Consider the following 23,862-nt stretch of genomic DNA (forward strand, 5'->3'; position numbering starts at 1 on the left):
AAGTTGTCAGAGAATGGATTTTAAATTGGCAAAGCCATAGAAACTACAACACATGAAGCAGGAGGAGACGAAGTAGTAGCGACGATTTGAAGTTTGGGATCCTCTTCCAAAATCGAATTGGGAACCCATCAAACATGTAGAGAGGGTCTCTGATACACCCAGAATGACAAAACAAAGGGGAGAAAAAAAAGAAAAGAAAAGCTCACCGTATGTATTTTGCAATGACCTTCTCCGTCGAGTCGGAGAGGTTCATGTTGACAAGATCAGAAAGCAGCGACATATCGAAAACAAAACCAGGAACACAACGAGACTTCTCTTAGGGCCGTTCTTAATCTCTCTATGTCTTGTTCTTAATAGAGACGTGAAGGAAGGAAGAAAGATGAGTAGCTTTTATACCGTCTTCTTCTTAATGGTTTCAGTGAACCATCAGCGGCAATAACCCCCTCTACCTTTGGTCCCTCTCTCATTCTCTCTCTCTCTCTCTCTCTCTCTCTCTCTCTCTCTCTCTCTCTTCTTCCCCTTCGTTCTCTCTCAATCCCTTCAACATTGTCAAGGTTTAGAGTTGAGCAAAGGAGATGTGACGGCGATTGGTTTTACAACTGTTCCATCGGTTTTCTCCGATAAAGCTCATTTCAGTACAAGCGAAGAAAAGCCCTAAATCGACTCCTTCAAAGTTCTTTAGTGAGATAAGCTCTCCAAGGAAGGAAGCATAGTAAATTCACAGGGAAGGAGAACAAGCACCCACGGAGCGGATCCGATGGCGGTGTAGCAAGGTTAGAGTGGATATAATGGGGGTATGTCACCGTTCGCTGCGTCAATGGTGATGCTAATTCCGGGGTTGGCCAGGGCTTTGATGATAGACGCCGTACAGCGTGACTTTTCCGGTCTATGTGGATTGGAGCAGTTTTTCCGTCGCCGCTGGTGGGGGAAGGTTGTCGGCGATTTGCCCATAATTCACATTGATAAATGGCAGGGAGTTTGCACAGGTAGGAGGTTGTTTCAGCGCAGAGATTCCAACTTGATTATTCGTTCAAGTAGGAAACCAGGTGCTGAGTACCAGAACTTCTCACGCTACACCGAACCGAAGCCTTTCAAACCCGTTCTGGAACGAGGACATGATGTTCGTCGTCCCTGAGCTGTTGGAAGATTATCTTATGGTCTTTGGCAACACCATTTCCATTGGAAGATCTTGGAATCTCATCTAGGCTCACTCTAATCGGAAGCTCGGGTTCAGTTCAGTTTGCAAAGTTTTAATTCACAGCGGGCATTAAAAAAATTTTATAGGTTATTTAATGTTCACATGTGTACGGAGTGGAGTGTGACGGAACGTTAATGAATGTTAATGTTTAATCAATTGTCAGAAGATTTGGGTACTCTAAGACAATATGTAAATAGCTAAAACAGTGTAATAGCCGGGCCAACCGGAATTACACCTTTGACAACATGCAAAGATTAAGGAAAGCACTAATTCTGTTTAAAAATGTAAGCTATATGACATGCTCCAGTAGCATTGTCTATTAAAGATAGAGAGTGCAAATATTACCTCTTGACCTGATCCGAAGAACAGTACTCTTTCCGGCAACAAACCAACCTTCCTCTGTCAGAACCAAGGATCAGCAGCCAAAATGGTTTTTGGCTTGCGTTTTGACTTGGTCAAAATTATGAAAAAAACATGTGTTAATAGAATTTACATCTGCTGCAACTGTGGTCACAGCACTCCTGCAATCCCCCAATGAAATATGAAGACGTGAGCAATGGAAATTAAAAAATAAAATACATTTCATTTGATATTATGAATTTATAACCATCATGGACTCGTCACATTTCATTGGAGGTTGGCAAGGGATGGTCACAGTAGATGTTTGTCATGTTAATAGATTTTGTAACCTCTAATATTTATTATTAGATTAGGACTGCCCTCAGTCCACCTGTCCCAGTACCCCCCGATAACTGAAACTAACATGGGATAATAACGGCTTTTTTTTATGTAAAATAGTTTTAAAAGATATTTTGAAACATTTTACCTTTTAGTTCTTTTGTATTTTTGTTCAAGTGAATTGATTATGTTTGGTCTGAATCTGAGCACATTGCTCCCCTCCCACCATTGGTGGTGAGAATAACATTGTAGTTAAGAAACTCTCGTGGGGTAATCCTGAGATCAAATCAGCCTCCCACCAGATTGCGCCCCACAACAATCCCCACTGTGTTTTGAGAACATCTCCAAATGATGACATCATCATTTCATAGGGAAATGTTCCTAATACACGGGCCAGGATGTGCTGTGGGACGTTGTGGGGCGCAGTCTTGTTAGGGGCTGATTTGAAATTGGTAATCCAGGGACTTCATTTGGAGTACTCAAAGTTTAATGGTATAGTCCCTTGTCATTGGGCCTATGGTGGCCTTCTAGGAGATGTGACCTATAGGAGTTGTAGGCTACACATGGGTAGTTTCTTTAGGGGATTTATGGACTCAGTAATGCTAAGCAGCTGTAGCTGTACCAACTTGATAATAGAAGACACCTGGTTGATTTAGGTCAATGTTAAAAGTATAGTGTCATATATAGATTATAGAGTATCCAAAAGACAATTTTAATAGATATATCAGGATATGCTTTGGAAATGCATGAATATGCTAAAAAAACTAAGATGCTCATAGCCACATTTTCATATTCAAATCCTAAAAGAATATATCAATAACACTTGAAAATCACCATCATCAACATCTAAGTCTTGTCCCAACCATATGGGGTCAGCTACATGAATCCTGTTTTGTCACTCCATTCTGTTCGGTGCCATATTCATTGTTAAGTTATGGATGCTTAAATCACATTTTTTTGTTTTCACCCAAGTCCTTCTCAATCTTCTCCTAACTCTTCTAGTCCGTTCAACATGTAATAGTCCACTGTTTTCTAACATGTGTTGTAAATGGTCTTCTATGCACGTGATCAAAACATCTCGATCTAAGGCTCAATGACTGAAGTATAGTGCAAATACATAAGAATCTAACGGTCTGTTTGGTTCATGGGACATGGAATCGAAATTGGAATGGGCCATTTCAATTCCAATTGGGTGGAATCAGATTCCTATTCCTGGCTGAATGGCATTCCCCCATTTGAGGGAATGGCCATTCCCTCCCCCTCCCTTGGGAATAAAAATCTATTCCAACTGATTCCAATTCACTTTTAAACCAAACAGGCATGATGGATAGACCATTCCAATTTCAATTCCAACTACGAACCAAACAGATCCTAAGGCTCAAATGGCTAGACATATGGTATAAATACATAAGGGTTACATCTTAATGCTTCTTTATGCCAAGTGTGAACCTCGGAGATAATGCTTCTTTACAGAGGATTCAGAAAAGGGGGTCTCTGGTATTGTTTTCCTTTTGTTTGATAATAAGTGTTTGTATCCTATTAGTTTCTTTTGCCACCAATTTTTGGTTTCAAAGTGTCAAAGATAGTTAGCACCAAGCAAAGCTCAAGGTTGAGAATGCCCTCCAAACTTGAGAAAGCTATTAATCAAAGGATGCTTTGGACCACCCACACATGAAGTTTCAGAGGTGGGTGAGCCGGTAGGGGCCACAGGGATGTGTGGGTGGATAGGGACCTGGAATGCACCTTCTGCGCTTGCTATCTGATACATTGTGTCCAAGATGATAGAAAGAATTCCTTGTTTGTGTGGCTCTGGGATAGTTGGAACTTTTCAATTACATATTCCATTCTGTTCTGTTGATTCTGTTCGATGGTGAACCTAATGAAAATCGGTAGTCTCTTTGGGGGAAAAAAGATTATTCCAAAGGTGCATTCTATTTCAAAGGTAATATTCAAACTATCTCTGAACACTAGAAGATAAACTACCCAAAAAGAAAGAACATATATTTGAATACTGCTGCAGTGTCCAATGCATTTCTATTACAACCAATCTCTTCATTGAAATCTCATCATCACGTCCTAATATATACTCATCAGGTAGAGGAGAAGGTAGGTTCCCCACAAAACCATCAGGCACAACGCAAGGCACTTGAGCACATAAATGGTTAGTGGGACTCCATATTTTAGCATGACCACTGAAAGAGCCTGTAGTCCAGGAGTCAGCTTTTATGCTCGAGTCCTTGACCATTTTTAAACAAAAGAAAGAAGACTCAGATCACTTGTAAGCCTTGCCTATCCAAACGAGACATCCTGGGAGATGAATGAAGTCCATGCATCCTACAATCACAACAAATATCATCATCAGCTGAGACATGCTTAAATTACATATAGTTAACACAAAAGATGAACTACAGTTTCACTTGATACTTGAAAAGAATTTTGCCCATGCTTTGCTCTTTTTCTATAATCAGAGCTAGAAGGTACCTGGAGGATGGCAAATGCCTTCTCTGCAACATATTTCTGTGGGAATGTTATACCTCTTTGTTGCAATTTGTCTGGGTGAAGACACAACCTTACTTTCTGGTATGCCTTCTTTACTTGTGAGGCATCTCTCAGCTCAATTAGTGGGATTACTTGCCATCCACTATTGGGCCATAGAATCTGAATTTGAAGCCAATCAACTTGTTAATATAACTCTACATGAGATCTTAACAGATTCACAGAAAGAATTATTAGAAACATTATGTATTACATGATGCAGTGTTGAGAGCAGTAAACGAATGTTTCCTTCCTTGCCTGCTGCCCATAGCCTTACTTCTTCCTCCAACTGCTCCATCTCCGTCTGTTTAAGTTCATTTGAAATGCAATGAAGACAAAACAGTGATCAATTTATTTGGTGTTTCTTGTAAAAGGTTAACATGATCAAAAATAAATTTCAATTATGTTACACATGACTTAACACGTCTCCGCCAAAAATGTTGCTTTGACTGATTCCAAGTGTTCTTGTGGGCATTTTCATTGTGATGTTACTAGAACTGATACAACAATACTAGTATAGTATGAAAAGTTTGGCTTTAAGCACTATTAACAAGCTTTGCGATCATTAGTTTTTCTAAAATCACACACATAGAAATAGACACAAGTAAGAACACATATGTAATCTAATGTTCAGGAGAATCTTACATCATTTTGGAATTGCTGATTCTCTCCTGATTCTGTCCATTTAGTTGGTTCTTCCTCACTCTGTAAACAACTAGAACAAAATAAGCACAATGTACCATTTCTTTTGTCTTAAAAGTCATGGCATTAGTATCACGAGGAAAAATATGAAAGTTACAAATCATGTTTTTTTTATCAATAGTTACAAATCATATTAGTCAAAACAATGGTGTTTGGTTGACACTTGACAGGTAATGGGAAACCATATTGTGATTCCCGCACAGCACAGGCTACAAAGAGTTCCATTCCAATGGTTTAACCTAGGGAGGACAAAATCAATTTTGAGTTAAGGATGTTTGATGTGCCCTCTCTAAGTATTACTGTCACTAGCACAGCTTTACCTGTTCTGCTTTGATCCAATTATTCATAGTTAAAATATATATATATATATATTTTTCCTTTCCAAAATAATCAGACAACTTACCGCAAGTGGTTGTATTCTTTCATTTCCATCCATTTGCTGATCCAAACATTCAAGTGAATTCCTCCTTCCTGTCAAAAGGAGAGGGATAGGGAGTGTAAGAAAGGTCTTTACAACCCTTGCTTGGAATTTTAAATTGAATATATTAGAGATATTACCCCCCCTTTCAACAGATGACCCTCTCTCTTTGTGTCCAAAATTCTCTTGCCGATTGCCACCTTCTGAATCCTCTGTTCTTTGACTGAAAAACTTCTCTTTCGCCCATGCAATTGCTTCATCTATTGCTACTGAATCACCAGTCCCTTCCCTTTTGTCAGAAGTGATTTCAATAACATATGAGCTCACGATTTCTTCATCTTCATGCTCCACTTCATCTTGAAACAACTTACCTTGAATTCTGGCTTCAGCATCTGGACCTTGACAAAGTGAAGACACTACAGAAGAGGGAGAATCAGTCTCTAGATCATCCACCGAGACCTTGATGCTCTGATATGACTTGGGTTCAACACTAACAATTGTTTCTGGGGATGAAACCCGTCGTGAGAATCCAAAGTTTGAGCTCTTCAAAGTGTCAGTGAAATCTTGTTCTGTATACTGGAAATCCGTGTATGAAAGGTGAGTGCTTGGAGTAGCTGATGTCCCAGGTTTTTTTTGTTGCTCCTCGGTCATGGCTGAAGGTGAATTTCGTTGACAACGGACATTGATTGGCCTGACATTGATGGAGTAATTAGTAATTAGGTCTTGATGATTGGTTACTTGTGAGCATATTATTTGAATCGCTTTCTCCTTCTGAATCCCAATCCACTTGCGGTTGGCTGAGTTCCTTGTAAAACAATTCCCCTGACTCAACATTGTTATTGGTAACTTTGAAGAATTAATCAGAAGCCTTGACTGATCTGACTTGCTTATAAATCACTTATTTACTTCCATTATTATTATTTATAATTATAGGAGGCTTAAAATGTTAAAATAAATACTCAAGATAATTATTCAGATAGGATTTTTTTTAAAATATATTTTTGTATTCATTGTATTCTATCTAATTAACATGACTTGCCATTAAGTTGTTTAATTTGCATTTTTAAATGTACTAAAAAAAATCAAAAGCGATTTGAATTTCTGAATATTCTAGTAGTAACCATTTTTACAGACATCCTTGTGTCTGCATTTTATTAAACATTTTGTGAAATTTTTTGGGATACTTTTCTTGCAGTTTCACCTTTATGTTTGGCATATTTCTATTTATCCTTCCATGTCTTGGGAGTTTCTGTTTACCCCCCTCCATTTGCCATAAATCTTTGCACCCTTTTTCTTGATGTCAAGAAAAGAAAATTATCTATTAATAAGAGAGTTCACAACAGCAGAGACCATGATCACCAAAAAATCTGGAAATTGCCCAATGAAACACAGACATACTAGCAATTTCATCAAAAAGCAGATACCCAATTTTTTGAATTTAAAACAAATGGGGATAGTTTCTGTGGTTTGTTGGGTGGTGACATAATTTGCTATGGCCATAGTCATAGAAGGCATGAGCTCTTAGTTGAAAATACTTATACAATGCAATAATTATTAAAGTAATAAAAATAATTAAAGTATCTATTATGATACATTCTTATATGGGAAAGTGTAACTTCTTATTGGCTTAATTTAACATAAATTAAAAGATTCAATACAGGACATGGACTGATCAAGAGTAGGGTGTGTCTGTGTGTATGTTAGAGAGAAAGAGAGAGAGCTGTCTCTCTCTAACTTGCAAGGTGCCTCCAAATTAACAAGATCTAGCCACATAATTAAATGGGTTCTTCCATGGAGATCAATGAGGTAAAAAATCAGCTTAAAATATGATAAAAAACTGTTTGTTTCTACTGTGTGTATAAAAGTCATCTTGATACTTCTATTTTTGGTACGGGCATTCTGGTAGATTGCATTAATCCAGTGGCTGAATTGATCTTTCTAAATATACATGCTAGATGTAGCCAGTCATGGGAGCCTCCTGATAGTCCAAAGACACTGACACTGTAGAAATCATTCTCTAAATGGATCATCTAGACCACTTTGCCAACCAAATTCCTCTATTTCAAAGATCTGGCCTGCAGGGTGATAGCAGAGACTATGGATTGGTCATTTAGTTAAAGAGATTAACATCAGATTCATGTGACACCATTCCCCAATTAATTGTCTATGTTTGGGAGTATCAAAATTTGTAAGTAAGGCTGTGTTTGGTTGCAATGCAAATAAATTTGCACTGATGCAAAACCATGACAGTGCAAATGATTTAAATGGAAATTCTGGCCTATTTATGTTTCAAATTTTAACTTATTTTGTTTGGTTGCAGTACAAGTAAAGTAAATTAAGATATGAAGCAGAATAGAGTAAAATCCAAAACAAAATTAAGTGAGAATTTGCACTCCCATGCATTTGTACTAGTGCAAATAAAATTGCACTGCAACCAAACACAGCCTAAAGGGTCTTTCTCTTGTCCCATGGCAAAGGGCCTCAGACTAAAACTAGCCACATAATTAGATAGTGATAATGACAGACACATGGATCCTTTTTGGGATTCCATTAAAAATCCCACATGGAAGAATTTTGGGTTGTCGACATCTGACTCATCTAGCAAACCCACACCCATTGCAAAAAGGATTTGGACAATACACACCAAGTTTTGTCATAGCTTCTTCTGTATCAAAGGAAACATCCAAAATGAGACTATTTAAAAGAATACATAACGGGATTTAGATAATTCTGTTACAGAATACTTACAAAGTAGTTCTTTGGGTGGATCTGGATATGATACAGGAACAGAGTGAATTATAAGTATCTTAAGATCAACTGACCCTTGTTCAGTTCAGTGACATTAACAGGTGTTTGGTGTTTCTTCAATTGAGTTGCATTCAAATAAAGAATCTTAGGTAATATACAGGATAAATACAAAAAGCCAGAACACAAGAGGCTGATACAAATAAGCCTAAATACATGTGGCAAACCATTTGTTTTTATGCTCTTTGTTTTTCCTCATTAAGACCAAATCAACCAAGCATCTTTTCTTCATTTCTTGGTAATCTAAACTCTGAGGAATTTGAACCATAAACCATCTGAGCAGTAGTATCTCATGAACAAATACAATTGGGATTTGGGAGTCAGCTTTCAGCATTCACAGCCAGTGACCCGGTTGGTTGTTGTAGCTCAGTTTCCCGTGTAATCTCACTGTGGTTTGATTGGATGTTCTGTATGGGCCCACTTATTGAATGATCTTGATTTACCAATAATTTGCACTATTCATTTTAGCCTTAGAGCAAGCCTTGTCTATCTAAAATTACAGCCAAACATTAAATCTGCTTAAATTTATCTAATGATCCACAGAAGGGTGATTCTTCTTTGGCTCCAATCTCCATCAGGGTTTGGGCTGCTGACCTCGAGTAAGACAGCCCCCAATAACCGTCTGATTGGAATAAATGGTGGGGACCCGCTTACACACTTCCAATTCGACAGTTACAGAGTCAAATCTCTTGTATCTTTTATGGGGGCCTTTTGGATGGCATTCGATAATCTAGATTCCTCTTTGAATCAGGTATTAGATTTTTGAGAGGTTAGGAACCTGAGAGTTTGGACTCTGGGATTTTGGATTTTAGAATCCATTCCAAGTCCTCCAGGCGTACCTAAAAAAAAAGGATTTTCGTTTGGGGAACTCACAGGGTAAAATGGTCATTCGGTTCACCCAATGGCGTCCCACTCCCGCGGTTTTTCAGGTTGCAGAGACTGGAATTACTATTTAACCCTTTGGTTTAAGGAATATAAGTGCTGTAAATGAAATGAAATGGAAGGGCGAGAAAGTCATATTAGCAGAAAAGATGAGAGCACGAAGTAACGGTAGTAGTGAAGTACCTGAGCTTCGACGCGAAGGAAGAGAAGACGATATCCTCTGCAATGGAAGGACGGAGAGGACTCAAATCCTCCGAACTCAACACCGAAGAAGAGTTCGATTTCGACTTCGATTTCGAGGTCGGTTTCGACTTGGACCGCGATCTCGGCCTCCGATCCTCGTCGGATCCGAATATATCATCGTAGAAACCGTCAGTTCGCCGGGAAGCTCCAACTCCAGCTCCACCAGTACCCCGACGAGAAGTCGGGATCCTGAAGACCGGCAAGTTCCGGCCCCTGTTAGCCGGAGTTACAAACTCTGGCGACTGGAAGATCTCCTCATAGAAAGAATCCACTCTGTTTGAGAAACTTCCAGAAAACTGGCGGGAAAAGATAGTTCTGGGGGGACCTCCAAAGACATCGTTGAAATCCTCGGGGTCAAGGGTGTCGAAGTGAGAATTACCAATACCAGAGTAGCTTCGTCTCAATCGATCAGCTGAAGTCTCCTCCGTGGATCTTCTCCTCGGCACGTTGAACCCCATTCTCATCCTCCATGATTCGTCCATCCTTTCTGGCAGCCGGAGAAGGTCAGGCTTAGGGTTTGATCGCCAGAATCTGGCGGAGAAGTGGCGAGAGAATATATAGATACAACGGTAGAGAGTTTAGAGACATGAAAGAAGAAGAAGAAGAAGAAGAAAAATTGCTTTTTTTTTTGAAAAAGCGAATTTCTTTTTCTTTCTTTTTCCTTTTTATTTATATTTATTAATTATTTTTTTAATTTGTGGGGATTTATTAATTCCTATGTAATGATGAGTAAAATCCACGGGAGTAATGTCAAATGACTCAAATCAAGACCGTTGGCAGCCTTGCTGACCTGGAAAGATGTTTGTGTGGATGCTGAGCGCTCTCAGGATGAATCCATCGACTTTTTCTGGATGTTTTGGTTATTTATTTATTTTTAAAATTTTTAAAAATATATAGGGAAAATGACTGGAATCATGATAGATCGCGCCCTTGGTCCCCGGTTTTGTAAACCAGTGATGATTCAACGAGCGCGCTCTCACGGAGTAAGGCAAGAACGTGTACACGTGTTTATTTCTGGTTGGCTGAAAAGTTTTGAGCTAATGAATGATTAACACGTAGAGATGCCAATTAGATTGTGCTCATAGAATTGTCCAAATAACGGTTGTAATAATTATTAGAGTAAATTAGGGGGTAGTGACACTTTGGGGCCTATTTATAAAGGAAAGGGATATGCTCCTCACTTGTGCGTGTCACATGCACGTCCACCGTGCATTGAGAACATCTTCGCACAGATACAGACGATGAAGAATTCTGAATTACAGCCTCCCCTACTACTAGCCCTCTCTCCCCTATAAATCACATCCTGCATTCTCCCTATACTTTGGGGCTATAAATTCTGATTTGAGCTGGTCATTCTCTCAAAATTATAAGTACGGAGATGTTTTCAATGCATGGTAGGATGTGCCCTATGTGAGGAGCACAATCGGTCTCATTTATAAAACCATTTTTCTTGTTAACTCGAGTCCTAATCATCAATTTGGGTTCTCCTCACACGCACATCCTATCGTACATTGGAGACATTTCTCGTACTTATTAGTTATAATTCATGGGAGATATTCCCAATGCATGATAGATGTGTCTACGATGCACCCATTTGTGAGGAATAGATTCTATGTCCTCATTAACGGTATAGCTATAAAAATGAAACGAAGATTTCTCTTCAATTTATTTTCATCAACCGACTTCTATTTATTTTTGCTAAGCAAAAAGATATACCTGTTATTTGGTATGTACCTAATAACGGGGGTAGTACATTCTCACAAATTACATAAAATAGATATACCTAAGATCCCAAGAAGAAAATTAGTGATGAGGGCGGATTTGGCCCTCCAATGATATTGTGACACATGGCACATCGGAACAATTAGGTGACACCCGGAACCACTTAGGCAACAACTTGCCTTGGCCAAGTTGATGGTGTCCCACCTGGCGGCGTGGCCCAAGCGCCGAACTGGCGGCCTGGCATGGGCACGAATTGGCGGCCTGGAATAGGCGTGACCTGGCAGCTTGGCACGGGCGCCGACCTGACGGCGTGGCCCAAGCGCCGAACTGGCGGCCTGGCATGGGCACGAATTGGCGGCCTGGAATAGGCGTGACCTGGCAGCTTGGCACGGGCGCCGACCTGACGGCCTGGCCTAGGTGCCGACTTGGTGACCTGTGAGACGTGCTCGTCGACAAATTCGGCATGCATATCCTAACACTCCCACGATCCTTGGAAGTTGGCCCACGTACCGAATGATCTAGAGGGTGGTCAATGTTCATGGCGGTTGCCATAGGGAATCTTAGACCACTTAGACGACTTCTCGAAATTCCCGGTGCATGAAGCCCACGCCAAACAATGCCTATATAAAGGCACCAACCCCAATGGCATAGGGGGGCAAGTAAGCATATTCTAGCTCTCATACTTTGTGATTTTTAGTTCGCAGTATACTATGAGAATACTGACTTAAGCATCGAAGCGACCTCACCGGGTTAGCCACCCCGAGTCCTCTGACATTGATTCCTTGCAGGTCTCTAAAGAGCTACGAAGCTCAACAATCAATCCAGCTCGACACTCTGGTAAGCTCGGCCCTCTGGTCAACTTGGCACCTAATCTGCCTCCAGTTCGGCCTGGTCAGCTCGTTATCTAGGTCCTCATCCAACAAAAATTCACTTCGGCCTCTGAGTCACCGGTCATTGAAAACAGACCAAATAACGAGGTACTTAACATAAAAAATTGATACATCACAAAAAATTGATTCATTAATTAGCAACAACACTATCACCAGAAATCGCATTAAGCGCTAACCATCCATTTCTTGGTTTGCTTCACGATATAAATGGATGAAAGAGACACACCAGCAGGGAAGTGAGAAAACACATGAAGGTATTCTTCAATGATGATATGCAGTTTTTATGATAAGTCGACGGTCTTCTTTAGACAGTTTATGACAAGTTTCGAATCTCCTTCAATCACGATGGAGGAACCCTTAAAGTTGATGGTAATGTTTAGAACTTTGGAGGCAGCCCACACTTTAGCTACATTGATAGAGGCTAACCCAATACAATATGCTTTTAAGATGAAGCACTACTCCACGATGATCATCCCCGAAAATGCAAGCATTGGAGCACCAACCTTCCGAATTACACGAGGCATCAAAGTTTATTTTAATGCACCCCAACTTTAAGGAGAATCGGACGGGTAGACTTATTGTTGAGCAAAAAGTTGTTTATGTTTTTCCAAATAAACCGAAAGACGGCCACAGTTTTTTCCTTCGCTAGAGGTTCAGTTGATAGTTCCTTTAATCTTAAAATCCTATTCCACCAATGGGCAACCAAAGGGAGGACAGAGCTCACTGTCATCCAAACATGTTTGGCATAGCTACAATTTAAAAATAAGTGATCCAAATCTTCCTCTTCACCACATAAATTGCAAGCACTGTCAATATTAAACCCGCTAATAATGAGTTTATTCTTGGTAGGGAGATTACCACTAAGGACTAGAAAAATGAAGACTTTGAGCATTCTATTAGTAGTGCCATTACCCCTATTAGCTCGACAATCCTCATTGCAGATTTGATAGAGAATTTTCCATTGGAACTATATCTCTACACAAGCATATATATCCTATCCTCCACATCATTGGAAGTAATCAAGATAGGCTTTAAGAAAGTGGAACTAGCGTTCTAATCAAATTTTCTTTCCATATATTTCTCTCTTTGTCTATAATGACCATCTAAAAAATTGTACTTTAATGAAAGAAAACATCTTAATCAAATTCAAACGACTCAAAATGTGCTAAAATGACTACACAAGTTACTATACAACAAGGAAATCTTTTAGATAAATCCTTGTTTTGGGATCAAAATGATGTGATTTCGGCCTTTCATGTGCAAATGAATCCAAATAACTGATAGCACGTAGTGCTCATCAAGACAATCATTTTTACATATAATATATTTAAAACAGATGCCCGAATCAAATGCTATGCTCATTTGAATCTTTAAGGCTTCTTTTGACCCATTTTTTCTCCTTTTCTTTTCGATCATGGGTGAGGGTGTCAAGGGACCAGTTTTGGATCAGACCCGATCCAGTCCAAAATCCATTTAGACGGATTGAACGGACCAACAAGACATATTAGATTGGACCAATTCAATCCAAAATATTTATTAGTTTGGATTGGACCTGGTTGGATTAAACCAATATCTGGTCCATTGATATAAGATAAGAATATAGGTGTCAATGGACCAGGTTTGGATTTAAACCAATCTAAATCAAAAGAAATTCGAACAGATTGGATGGTCCAGACAATGAATTTGGACTGGTCCAAAATGGTCCAAAATATTCATTGCACTGGATTGGACCTGGTCTATTTATAATGAACTCACATTAGGCTGGACCGGATTGGACCAAATCCAATCCAATTGACACCGCTAATCATGGGCATGAACAGTACACATAATCGAGTACAATAGTGAGGGAAGACTCGGAGGTGTACATGAAGAAAGAGTAATTTGCAACAGACTGATGGAATCCAACTTGTAAGATAGCATTAGTAAACTTAGAAAACCAGTTTCGTGAGGCAGGTTTTAGTCCATAGAGGGACTTGTGAAGCTTACAAACTAAGTGCCCTCCTTCTTTGGCAAATCCAAGAGGAATGTTCATGTAGAATTCTTCATTGAGGTCACCGTGCATGTAAAAAAGCATTGTTGACGTCTAATTGAAAAATGAACCAATTTCTAATAGCGCCAATATAGCCAGAAGGAAACGAACAATTTGGGTGAAGCCATTTGCTACAAGGCAGGCTTTGTATCATTCAATGAACGCATCACTCCTGTATTTGATCTTGGTGGGTGAATATCGATGGATTCAACTTGGGGGGGAAGAGAGAGAAGTGGGGATGAGTCGGTATCAAAGATGGGATGAAGTGTGACAATAGACATGTTGTGAGGGCTTGGCATAGAGGCAGAAAAGGGGAGGGTGTCTTGATGAAAGATAACATTCCTGCTGGTGAAAATGGTATGTGTCTCCAAATCATAGAGTTTGTAAGCCTTTTGACCAAAGGGATAACCAATAAAGAGGCAACTACGAGCCCTCAGGGAAAATTTATCATGTTAAGTGCCCATTTGAAGTAAAAGCAGAGGCATCCAAACACTTTGAAATGGTTGACAATAGGTTGGTTGATGATGAAGGAAGATTTGGCCCGAGCTCACAGTTACGCAACACGTGGAAAAGGCAACAGCTCGACACAAAAGCACGCCTAAGGCGAGAGCACCAAGGGGAGAAATCGGTTGACCGAACTCTCCTACCAGCGGTCCAAACTCCCTACTAGGGGCCCGAACTCACCCTTCGGCCCCAAACCAGACAATAATCCGAACTGGCCTGCATGTAACAGTTCGGGGCATACCTCACCGAACTAGCCAGACTTGTAACAGTTCGGAACACATCTCGTCGAACTGGCCTGCCTTATAACAGTTCAGGATACACCTCGCCGAACTGGCCTGCCTTATAACAGTTCGGGATACACCTCGCCGAACTAGCCTGCCTTATAACAGTTCGGGATACACCTCACCGAACTGACCTGCCCTATAGCAATACAGGACATACCTCCGAACTCAAGACTTCGCCTCGCTCACCACTCCACTACATCGCCCTCAGGACACCAAAACCAAACAAACCGTACTATGCCTGACACCAAGGAAGTCCATACCCAAGGGCGGTGCACCTGACTGACTTGGGATCTAACGCTTGACAGCCACACTCCAAACGGCCACCTGCCACCGCCATCTCCAGTTACAGAGACGGTTCAGACAAAAGGCAATGACGGTTCTGTCCCAGCAGAAAGGACGACACCTAAACTGACAAATGCAAGGGTAATCATACCCGACTTGACAAGGGCTTCGGAGCGAGTGCGCGAAGTGGTTATAAAAGGCCCCCTACCCCCAACAACAAGGTATGTGAACTTTGCGCCATCTGGTCTATACTTTGCCTTTGAGAGAATACTAACTTGAGCTTCGGAGTTATCTCACAGGGTTCCCCCTGGAGTTCCCTCATCTTTCCCGTTTCAAGCTCCCCGTCGCTCCAGCTCAGAGGCGAAATCATTGACAGATAAGACCGGCCGAATTGCGCTCCATCAATTGGCGCCGTCTGTGGGAACGCTTCTAAAAGCCTCCCTCTAAATCTCTCTTACCTACCCTTCTTTCAAAAACTTCAATACCTGTGGCCTCCTTCAACAGTGTCGGGCGTGGAATGGAAACGGCCACCACTGGAGAGCAACTCCATGTTCCCGTGGTGTGCATTGGGCAGTTCCCCATCCCTCTTTCAGTAGATGGGATCCCCAGTTTGAATGTGCCATAAGCAGTGGAGCCCCTGAACCCTCCTTCGTTGAACATCCCTCTTTCACTCCCTATTGAAACGAACTTCGCTGAACCATCTGCTGTCCCACTAGCAACCCGCCAGAACCAGCTGGATGATCTAATGCAATGCATACGGGCAATGCAAGCCCAAATGCAACAATTCCAGCAGCACCAACTCCAGCAACACCAGGTACTGCACCACCTCTCCCAACACCATTATCAGTAGCAGTTCCCTCAGCTACCCTTAAACCAGTCACTGCTCCCCCCTAGCACCCTGTTTCGAAGTCGGTCAAGGCCTCCCCTCAAGGTGGACGACCTCACCAAGGAGAAGCTTCCCAACCCCAGAACCCCCCTAATAGTCAGGCCTCATCCCCAAGCCGAAAGCAAAGAAAGATCAACCCTGCCTCACAGCTCGCGGGTGGGTCAGGAACCTCGCCCGCAAAGTCACCTCGGCGCTCCAAGCCCGAGTTCCCACTCACGGAGAACCGGTTCAGCGCCCTAGCAGCAGGCCAGCATTCCGGGCCCATCGAGCTCGGCAACACGGAGGCCAGCAGCGCCAGCACCAGGCCCACTCAAAGAAGGCGCTGGCGAAGTCGCCGAACTGCTACCTGTGTCCTACCCGAACTCAGAGGCAAGGAAGAGACGAGGTCAGGCGAGGTAAAAACCGTCCCAATTCTCTCAAATCCTTCCCCCCTTTCAACATAACTTCTAGCAATCCCCTTGCCCAGAGACTTTAAACTTCCATCTCTGGACAAGTATGATGGGTCCTTTGACCCCAACGACCACGTTGACGCATTCCAGTCGCAAATGCACCTCGCTAGGGCCAACGAGTCATGCATGTGCGTGGCCTTCACCACCACCTTCATAGGGGTGGTTCGCACCTGGTACTGGAACCTAGCTTCCAGGTCAATAAGAAGCTGGGCCCAGCTCGTGTAGATCTTCACCGCACACTTTGTTACCAGCAAGAGGTGCCCCATAATCGAGGAAAGTATCTTCGAGGTAATCAAAAGAGAGGGAGAACCCATCCGGAGCTACATCAAGCGGTTCAATGAAGCATGCTTGCAGATCGCTCGGTTAGACCCCGCGGTACAGCTCGTTGCTGTTAGACAGTTTTGTATGCCCTTAGCTTCAATCTGTTTTGATGTACTTTTGTTATTTAGTGGAAATAAATAAAGTGCATGTTTGATTCATGTTGTTTGGTTTAATTCTGTGTAAAACCCTAAAACTGGACATTTATAGAGACTCATGTTAGTTTTAAATGTTCACAGCCGTTGGATAAGTCTGGGGAGATTTACCCTGCCAAGGCTGATACTGGTGTGCCACCAAGTGTTGGGATGGCCTGTCTCAGCCATCAGGGTAAGACCCGAGGCACATGCAGTGTGGGATTACTTGAATCCTTGAACCGGACCAGATTTCCAGTATTGCCCTGGACCTTGGAGACAGATGGGCAAAACTAGAAAGTTACACCTGACCCCTACACTCGATTCTAGGTGTTGGATCAGGCTGCCTTTGATATGCCAATCAGTGAGATCCTTAGCGGGGATCAAAACCTGGGTATGTTGGGGCAGTTTGAGAATTCATCTGAGTGGGTGATCATAGTGACAGAATCAGCCACTTTGTCGGACAAAGGGTAATGATCGGGAATGCACTCTCTCTGATGGAAACCAAACTGCCGGCAGTTGATTTCAATCGTTGGAATTTTGTTTTGCAAAATTAATATATTTATACATATATGTACGGTTTTGAATTGTTTGCAAATGGTTTTAATTCTCGGGATCCATGTGAGAGGAGAGTGCGGCACTGTTCCTTGCAGCCGAGGGAGAGGTCCTCTCTTGTCGAGCAGTGCTTGATCATTAAGGGCTGAGAGGTTAAGTGTAAGACCATTGAGGATAATACCTGATGGGCTAATCTTGCACCTGCCCATAGTCCCTGCGTTTTTATAAGATGGCTTGGCCCAGGGACCATTTAATGTAAGTGTTGGGCCCATAGGGTCCATATGATGGACTCAAGGGGTTCATTGAGTTTTTCAGTGAATTCGGCTGGGCCTTGTTTTAGAGGCTGGGCCGAACCCATGTGGCTGGTGTGTAGATCAATGCTTGGGTCCCACGCCATACAAAGAAGACCAACTGGGCAGCAGATTGGAAAGTAATTAGACACTGAACATTAATGGGCCAGAAGCCCATTTTGAGGTGGGCTGATAGGATCACCCATCCTTGGGGCAAATTTGAGATTAAAGTTAGTAAAAGGATTGGGCCTTTAGCCTTATCCACTCTTAGAGACCAAATTCAAATTAGATTTGAATCTAGTAACCTCCTGATAAGATCAGGAGTAAGCTAACTCTATTTGCAAAAAGGATTAAGATTATCCCCTATCCAAATACTGATTTGGATTGGGATAACTCCTAATAAGGAGGTTTCTTAATCAAGAAGAAAGGAGGAGAAAAATGAACCAAGAAAAAATCGCAAGAAAGGTTCCTGTGAATTGAGATCAGATCTCATACTCTCCAGAAAAAGAGAAAAAGCAATTCAGCCTTTTTCGTTTTGGAGATCTCCTCCTACCGCCGCCATCTGCCATTGCAAGATTAGATCTTTGCAAAAAAGAAAGTCAAGAAATCTGTTCTTGACATCAGTCTTGCAAGAAAGACTGAAAAAGATTCAGTGTTTAATACTTACAGAGGATTCTTGTGAATGATCCAGTGTGTAGGACGCACCCTGCTGGTTCTGTTCCATTCACAGCTGTGTCATCTTCAGCAGGAACGGATCTTGGAGCATTCTTTGGGCGTGAACACCAACTTTGGGAGATACTGCTTCTCCGGATCAGGTATATTCCTCCCATTTATCTTTTGGTACAGATCTGGTTTGATTATGGTTCAAGTAGGATCCTTGAATATTGTATTCTAAATTTAGGGAATATGATTCCCAGTTGGGAGAAGGTAGGAAATTTTTGAAATTCGCCCACCCATTCTGCAACCTTTATGGCGTCCATTAGATGGATCCTACCATTCTTTCAGTGGTATCAGAGCCACAGGTTCGAATCTTGAACAAAAAGAAAATCAGATCTGACCCTGCGCAGATGGATAGAAGGTGTTCTTTCAGGATTTGCGCAGATTGTTTTCTTTTTTTCAAGAAACTGTTTCTTGTTAAGGGCGATTGATCTGAAATTAATTTTATTAAATCCAAAATTTATTTAGAATTGTTCTTTATTTATTTTGATTTAATGGACTGTTTGAACCTGGAGATCACAGTGCAGATTTGGCGCAGATAGTCTGTGCACCCTTTTTCTTTCTATTTATTTATATTCGGTTTGTAAATAATTTTTTTTTTATTTTAGACTGAATGTATAGGATTTGATCAAGAATGTAATTAATAGAAATAGGATTTCTGTTATTTTTTCTTGATTAAAGAAGAAGGAAGAAGAAGGCGGCGCTGGAGATTTGCAGTTGGAGAAATCGCTTTCTACGATTTGCAGTTTGTGAAACTGCAACCCTTGTGATTAACCTCTGTTTTGCAGGTGGTGCGAACAGTCCATAGTTTCATTTGTGATTGTTTGAAATCAAAATTATTAATTTCAGATCTTTTATGAATTAATTCTTGAATTGAAAATCAGTTTTGGATCCTCTCGGACTAGATTGGACCAAAACTGTTTGGACTGAATCTGGGGTTCGATAGGGACTGTTTTTCAGTCTGTATTTCTCACACTTGCTGTTCCAAATCTGATGTTCAATTACAAGGATTAATTCGGCCCACCTGTAAAGCCCAGTTTTAAAGGGTTAAATCTACAAAAGGCCCATTACTGTGAGATAAGCTGTATGGGCCAAACTGCTATCTGCGATTCAGCCCATACACCTAGTAGTCATTAATTGTTAATGACTTAGTTTTTAAATGGGCTATTCAATGGGCTTTACAGCAGTTAATTGATTGGATCAATTCCTCCTTTACATGTGATGTTTGTATGTTTGATGTGCTCCGACCATGGGCCATAAGTACTTGGCCCATGAAGACTCGTTAGTGGCTCTTGCACACACCATGGCTGAATGCACATCATTGCCATAGTGTCCTTCAAGGTCATTGGATGACCCCTCTTTGCTTGGTGGGCCCCACAACCCTGAAAAGGGATGCGTACGGAACCCCTAGCCAATTAAGGCCCACCAGAAATCTGACTTTATGAAAGTCAGTGGGAGCCACTCTGGTTTGACCTAAATTAAAACTAGGGCGTTTTTGTTCCCTCCAGCAAATATGAATGCTTGTGATAGGGAGACCCATGTGATGGACTCTCTAAAGGCCTTCCGTCATTAGCACAATGATGGGTCCTTCAGTAATGAGGAAACGCACCATAAAATTGGGCTATCCATTTGCTGTTGGATCTATTAGAGTGTTTCATAAGATGATAGGGGCGTCATAGACCGATGTGGGAGGGGCTTCACCAGAAAATGGGAACTCTCTCACGGTACCTTGGCGTAACCTGAATATGATGGGTAAGCACTCACTGGACAGAAAGGTTTACCTGAAAACGGCTCTGAACCTTGTCTGACAGAGGCCAAAGGGAAACTCATTTGACGAGGAGAGCTCAGGAGCAGTGGGAGATGTCCCACAAATTCCAGGTAATTACCAACCTAGAAGAACCACCCGGGTATCCAGACCATCAGTCCGATATGGTTATGACCAGGATATTTACCTGGTGGAAACCTTGACTAGTGAAGAGGATCCCGTGACTTACACGGAAGCTATGTTAGACATAGACTCCCAGAAGTGGGTGGAGGCCATGAGGGCTGAAATGGACTCAATGGAGACCAATGGAATCTGGACTCTAGTGGATCCGCCCCCCGGGGTAAAAGCAATTGGTTGCAAATGGATCTACAAGAGGAAGAAGGCCCCGATGGCAGGATTGAGACCTTTAAAGCTCGCTTGGTGGCGAAAGGGTATACTCAGAAAGAAGGCATCGACTATGAGGAAACCTTTTCGCCCGTGGCCATGCTTAAATCCATTAGGATCCTACTAGCTGTAGCAGCGTACCATGACTATGAGATTTGGCAAATGGATGTCAAAACCGCGTTCCTGAATGGAGATCTTAGTGAAGATATCTACATGCAGCAGCCACAAGGCTTCATTGCTGCTGGTCAGGAACACATGGTGTGTAAACTTAATAGATCCATATATGGACTTAAGCAGGCTTCTAGGAGTTGGAACATCCGTTTTGATTCTGCAGTCAAAACGTTTGACTTTAAGCAGAATCCGGATGAGCCCTGTGTTTACAGGAAGTCCAGTGGGGATAAGATCACCTTTTTGGTGTTGTACGTGGACGATATCCTACTCATTGGGAATGATGTAGGAATGTTGACTTCGGTCAAGGTATGGCTATCACAGCAGTTCTCCATGAAAGATCTTGCAGAAGCTTCATACATACTGGGTCTTCGACTCTATAGAGATAGATCGAAGCGGATAATTGGATTATCCCAGGCTGCTTATATTGACAAAATTGTCAAGAGGTACAGCATGGAGAACTCCAAGAAAGGAAACGTTCCTTTCAGGCACGGAGTCACTCTCTCCAAGAAGATGTCTCCCAAGACTTCTGAGGAGATTGAGAGCATGAGAGACGTTCCCTATGCCTCAGCCGTAGGGAGCATCATGTATGCCATGCTGTGCACTCGCCCTGACATTGCTCAGGCGGTGAGTGTGGTAAGCAGATTCCAGGCAAACCCAGGGCAGGAGCATTGGACTGCTGTGAAGAACATACTCAAATACCTACGAAGGACAAAAGAGTTTTGTCTGGTATTCGATGGTAGTTCACTGCAAGTTCTAGGGTATATCGATGCCGATTTCCAGTCGGATCCAGATGATAGAAAGTCTACATCTGGGTATATTTTCACGATAGGATCGTGTGTTGTTTCCTGAATGTCAGCAAACAGGGGTCCTAAGTTGCAAATTAATAGTCCACTACCCAAGCCGAGCGCATTGCCATAAGTGATGCTGCCTTATGAATGAAGGTGTTCATTCATGAATTTGGAATTCAGCACATCACCCATTCCATTGTTGTATGACAACACTGGACCTACGGGAGGATGATAGCAAGAGGTAGCATCAGTGGAGAATGTGGTAGACCCATTGACTAAGCCACTGACACAGAAGGTGTTTGAGAAACACGTGGAAAGTATGGGACTCCGGCTTGTACCAGATTGGACCTAAGTGCAAGTGGGAGCTGTTAGACAGTTTTGTATGCCCTTAGCTTCAATCTGTTTTGATGTACTTTTGTTATTTAGTGGAAATAAATAAAGTGCATGTTTGATTCATGTTGTTTGGTTTAATTCTGTGTAAAACCCTAAAACTGGACATTTATAGAGACTCATGTTAGTTTTAAATGCTCACAGCCGTTGGATAAGTCTGGGGAGATTTACCCTGCCAAGGCTGATACTGGTGTGCCACCAAGTGTTGGGATGGCCTGTCTCAGCCATCAGGGTAAGACCCGAGGCACATGCAGTGTGGGATTACTTGAATCCTTGAACCGGACCAGATTTCCAGTATTGCCCTGGACCTTGGAGACAGATGGGCAAAACTAGAAAGTTACACCTGACCCCTACACTCGATTCTAGGTGTTGGATCAGGCTGCCTTTGATATGCCAATCAGTGAGATCCTTAGCGGGGATCAAAACCTGGGTATGTTGGGGCAGTTTGAGAATTCATCTGAGTGGGTGATCATAGTGACAGAATCATCCACTTTGTCGGACAAAGGGTAATGATCGGGAATGTACTCTCTCTGATGGAAACCAAACTGCCGGCAGTTGATTTCAATCGTTGGAATTTTGTTTTGCAAAATTAATATATTTATATATATATGTACGGTTTCGAATTGTTTGCAAATGGTTTTAATTCCCGGGATCCATGTGAGAGGAGAGTGCGGCACTGTTCCTTGCAGCCGAGGGAGAGGTCCTCTCTTGTCGGGCAGTGCTTGATCATTAAGGGCTGAGAGGTTAAGTGTAAGACCATTGAGGATAATACTTGGTGGGCTAATCTTGCACCTGCCCACAGTCCCTGGGTTTTTATAAGATGGCTTGGCCCAGGGACCACTTAATGTAAGTGTTGGGCCCATAGGGTCCATATGATGGACTCAAGGGGTTCATTGAGTTTTTCAGTGAATTCGGCTGGGCCTTGTTTTAGAGGCTGGGCCAAACCCATGTGGCTGGTGTGTAGATCAATGCTTGGGTCCCACGCCATACAAAGAAGCCCAACTGGGCAGCAGATTGGAAAGTAATTAGACACTGAACACTTAATGGGCCAGAAGCCCATTTTGAGGTGGGCTGATAGGATCACCCATCCTTGGGGCAAATTTGAGATTAAAGTTAGTAAAAGGATTGGGCCTTTAGCCTTATCCACTCTTAGAGACCAAATTCAAATTAGATTTGAATCTAGTAACCTCCTGATAAGATCAGGAGTAAGCTAACTCTATTTGCAAAAAGGATTAAGATTACCCCTATCCAAATACTGATTTGGATTGGGATAACTCCTAATAAGGAGGTTTCTTAATCAAGAAGAAAGGAGGAGAAAAATTTGAAATTCCCCTCAAGGTGGACGACCTCACCAAGGAGAAGCTTCCCAACCCCAGAACCCCCCTAATAGTCAGGCCTCATCCCCAAGCCGAAAGCAAAGAAAGATCAACCCTGCCTCACAGCTCGCGGGTGGGTCAGGAACCTCGCCCGCAAAGTCACCTCGGCGCTCCAAGCCCGAGTTCCCACTCACGGAGAACCGGTTCAGCGCCCTAGCAGCAGGCCAGCATTCCGGGCCCATCGAGCTCGGCAACACGGAGGCCAGCAGCGCCAGCACCAGGCCCACTCAAAGAAGGCGCTGGCGAAGTCGCCGAACTGCTACCTGTGTCCTACCCGAACTCAGAGGCAAGGAAGAGACGAGGTCAGGCGAGGTAAAAACCGTCCCAATTCTCTCAAATCCTTCCCCCCTTTCAACATAACTTCTAGCAATCCCCTTGCCCAGAGACTTTAAACTTCCATCTCTGGACAAGTATGATGGGTCCTTTGACCCCAACGACCACGTTGACGCATTCCAGTCGCAAATGCACCT

The 23,862-nt window shown here is 42.3% G+C and overlaps 1 protein-coding gene across 2 annotated transcripts; it reads right to left on the bottom strand.

Annotated features, from left to right (window-relative positions):
• Positions 1-3,851: 3,851 nt before the first annotated feature.
• On the bottom strand, positions 3,852-10,159 carry LOC148862177 (uncharacterized). Of its 2 annotated transcripts, XM_088940904.1 has the most exons (8): positions 9,402-10,159; positions 5,903-6,222; positions 5,672-5,800; positions 5,517-5,584; positions 5,057-5,116; positions 4,626-4,715; positions 4,358-4,534; positions 3,852-4,210 (listed from the first exon to the last, which is right to left on the bottom strand). In XM_088940904.1, exons 1-8 carry the CDS (start codon positions 9,941-9,943, stop codon positions 4,166-4,168), a joined length of 1,431 nt encoding a protein of 476 aa, XP_088797030.1. In that variant the 5' UTR covers positions 9,944-10,159; the 3' UTR covers positions 3,852-4,165. The 2 variants fall into 2 exon arrangements, with proteins under 2 accessions (XP_088797030.1, XP_088797029.1); XM_088940903.1 differs by having other exon boundaries at positions 5,672-6,222.
• Between the last annotated feature and the right edge of the window lie 13,703 nt (positions 10,160-23,862).

The sequence above is a fragment of the Nelumbo lutea genome, chromosome 4, assembly GCF_056320005.1.
Source record: "Nelumbo lutea isolate HS-2025 chromosome 4, American lotus-T2T, whole genome shotgun sequence".
Lineage (NCBI taxonomy): Eukaryota > Viridiplantae > Streptophyta > Magnoliopsida > Proteales > Nelumbonaceae > Nelumbo > Nelumbo lutea.

Excerpts from the sequence above, each read along its gene's own strand:
- LOC148862177 (XM_088940903.1), bottom strand. The coding sequence starts at position 9,943 with ATGGACGAATCATGGAGGATGAGAATGGGGTTCAACGTGCCGAGGAGA. Across the intron at positions 4,716-5,056 it reads ATCAGCAATTCCAAAATGAT|ACGGAGATGGAGCAGTTGGA; the intron begins GTAAGATTCTCC and ends GAACTTAAACAG. Across the intron at positions 4,211-4,357 it reads AGGCATTTGCCATCCTCCAG|GATGCATGGACTTCATTCAT; the intron begins GTACCTTCTAGC and ends TTGTGATTGTAG.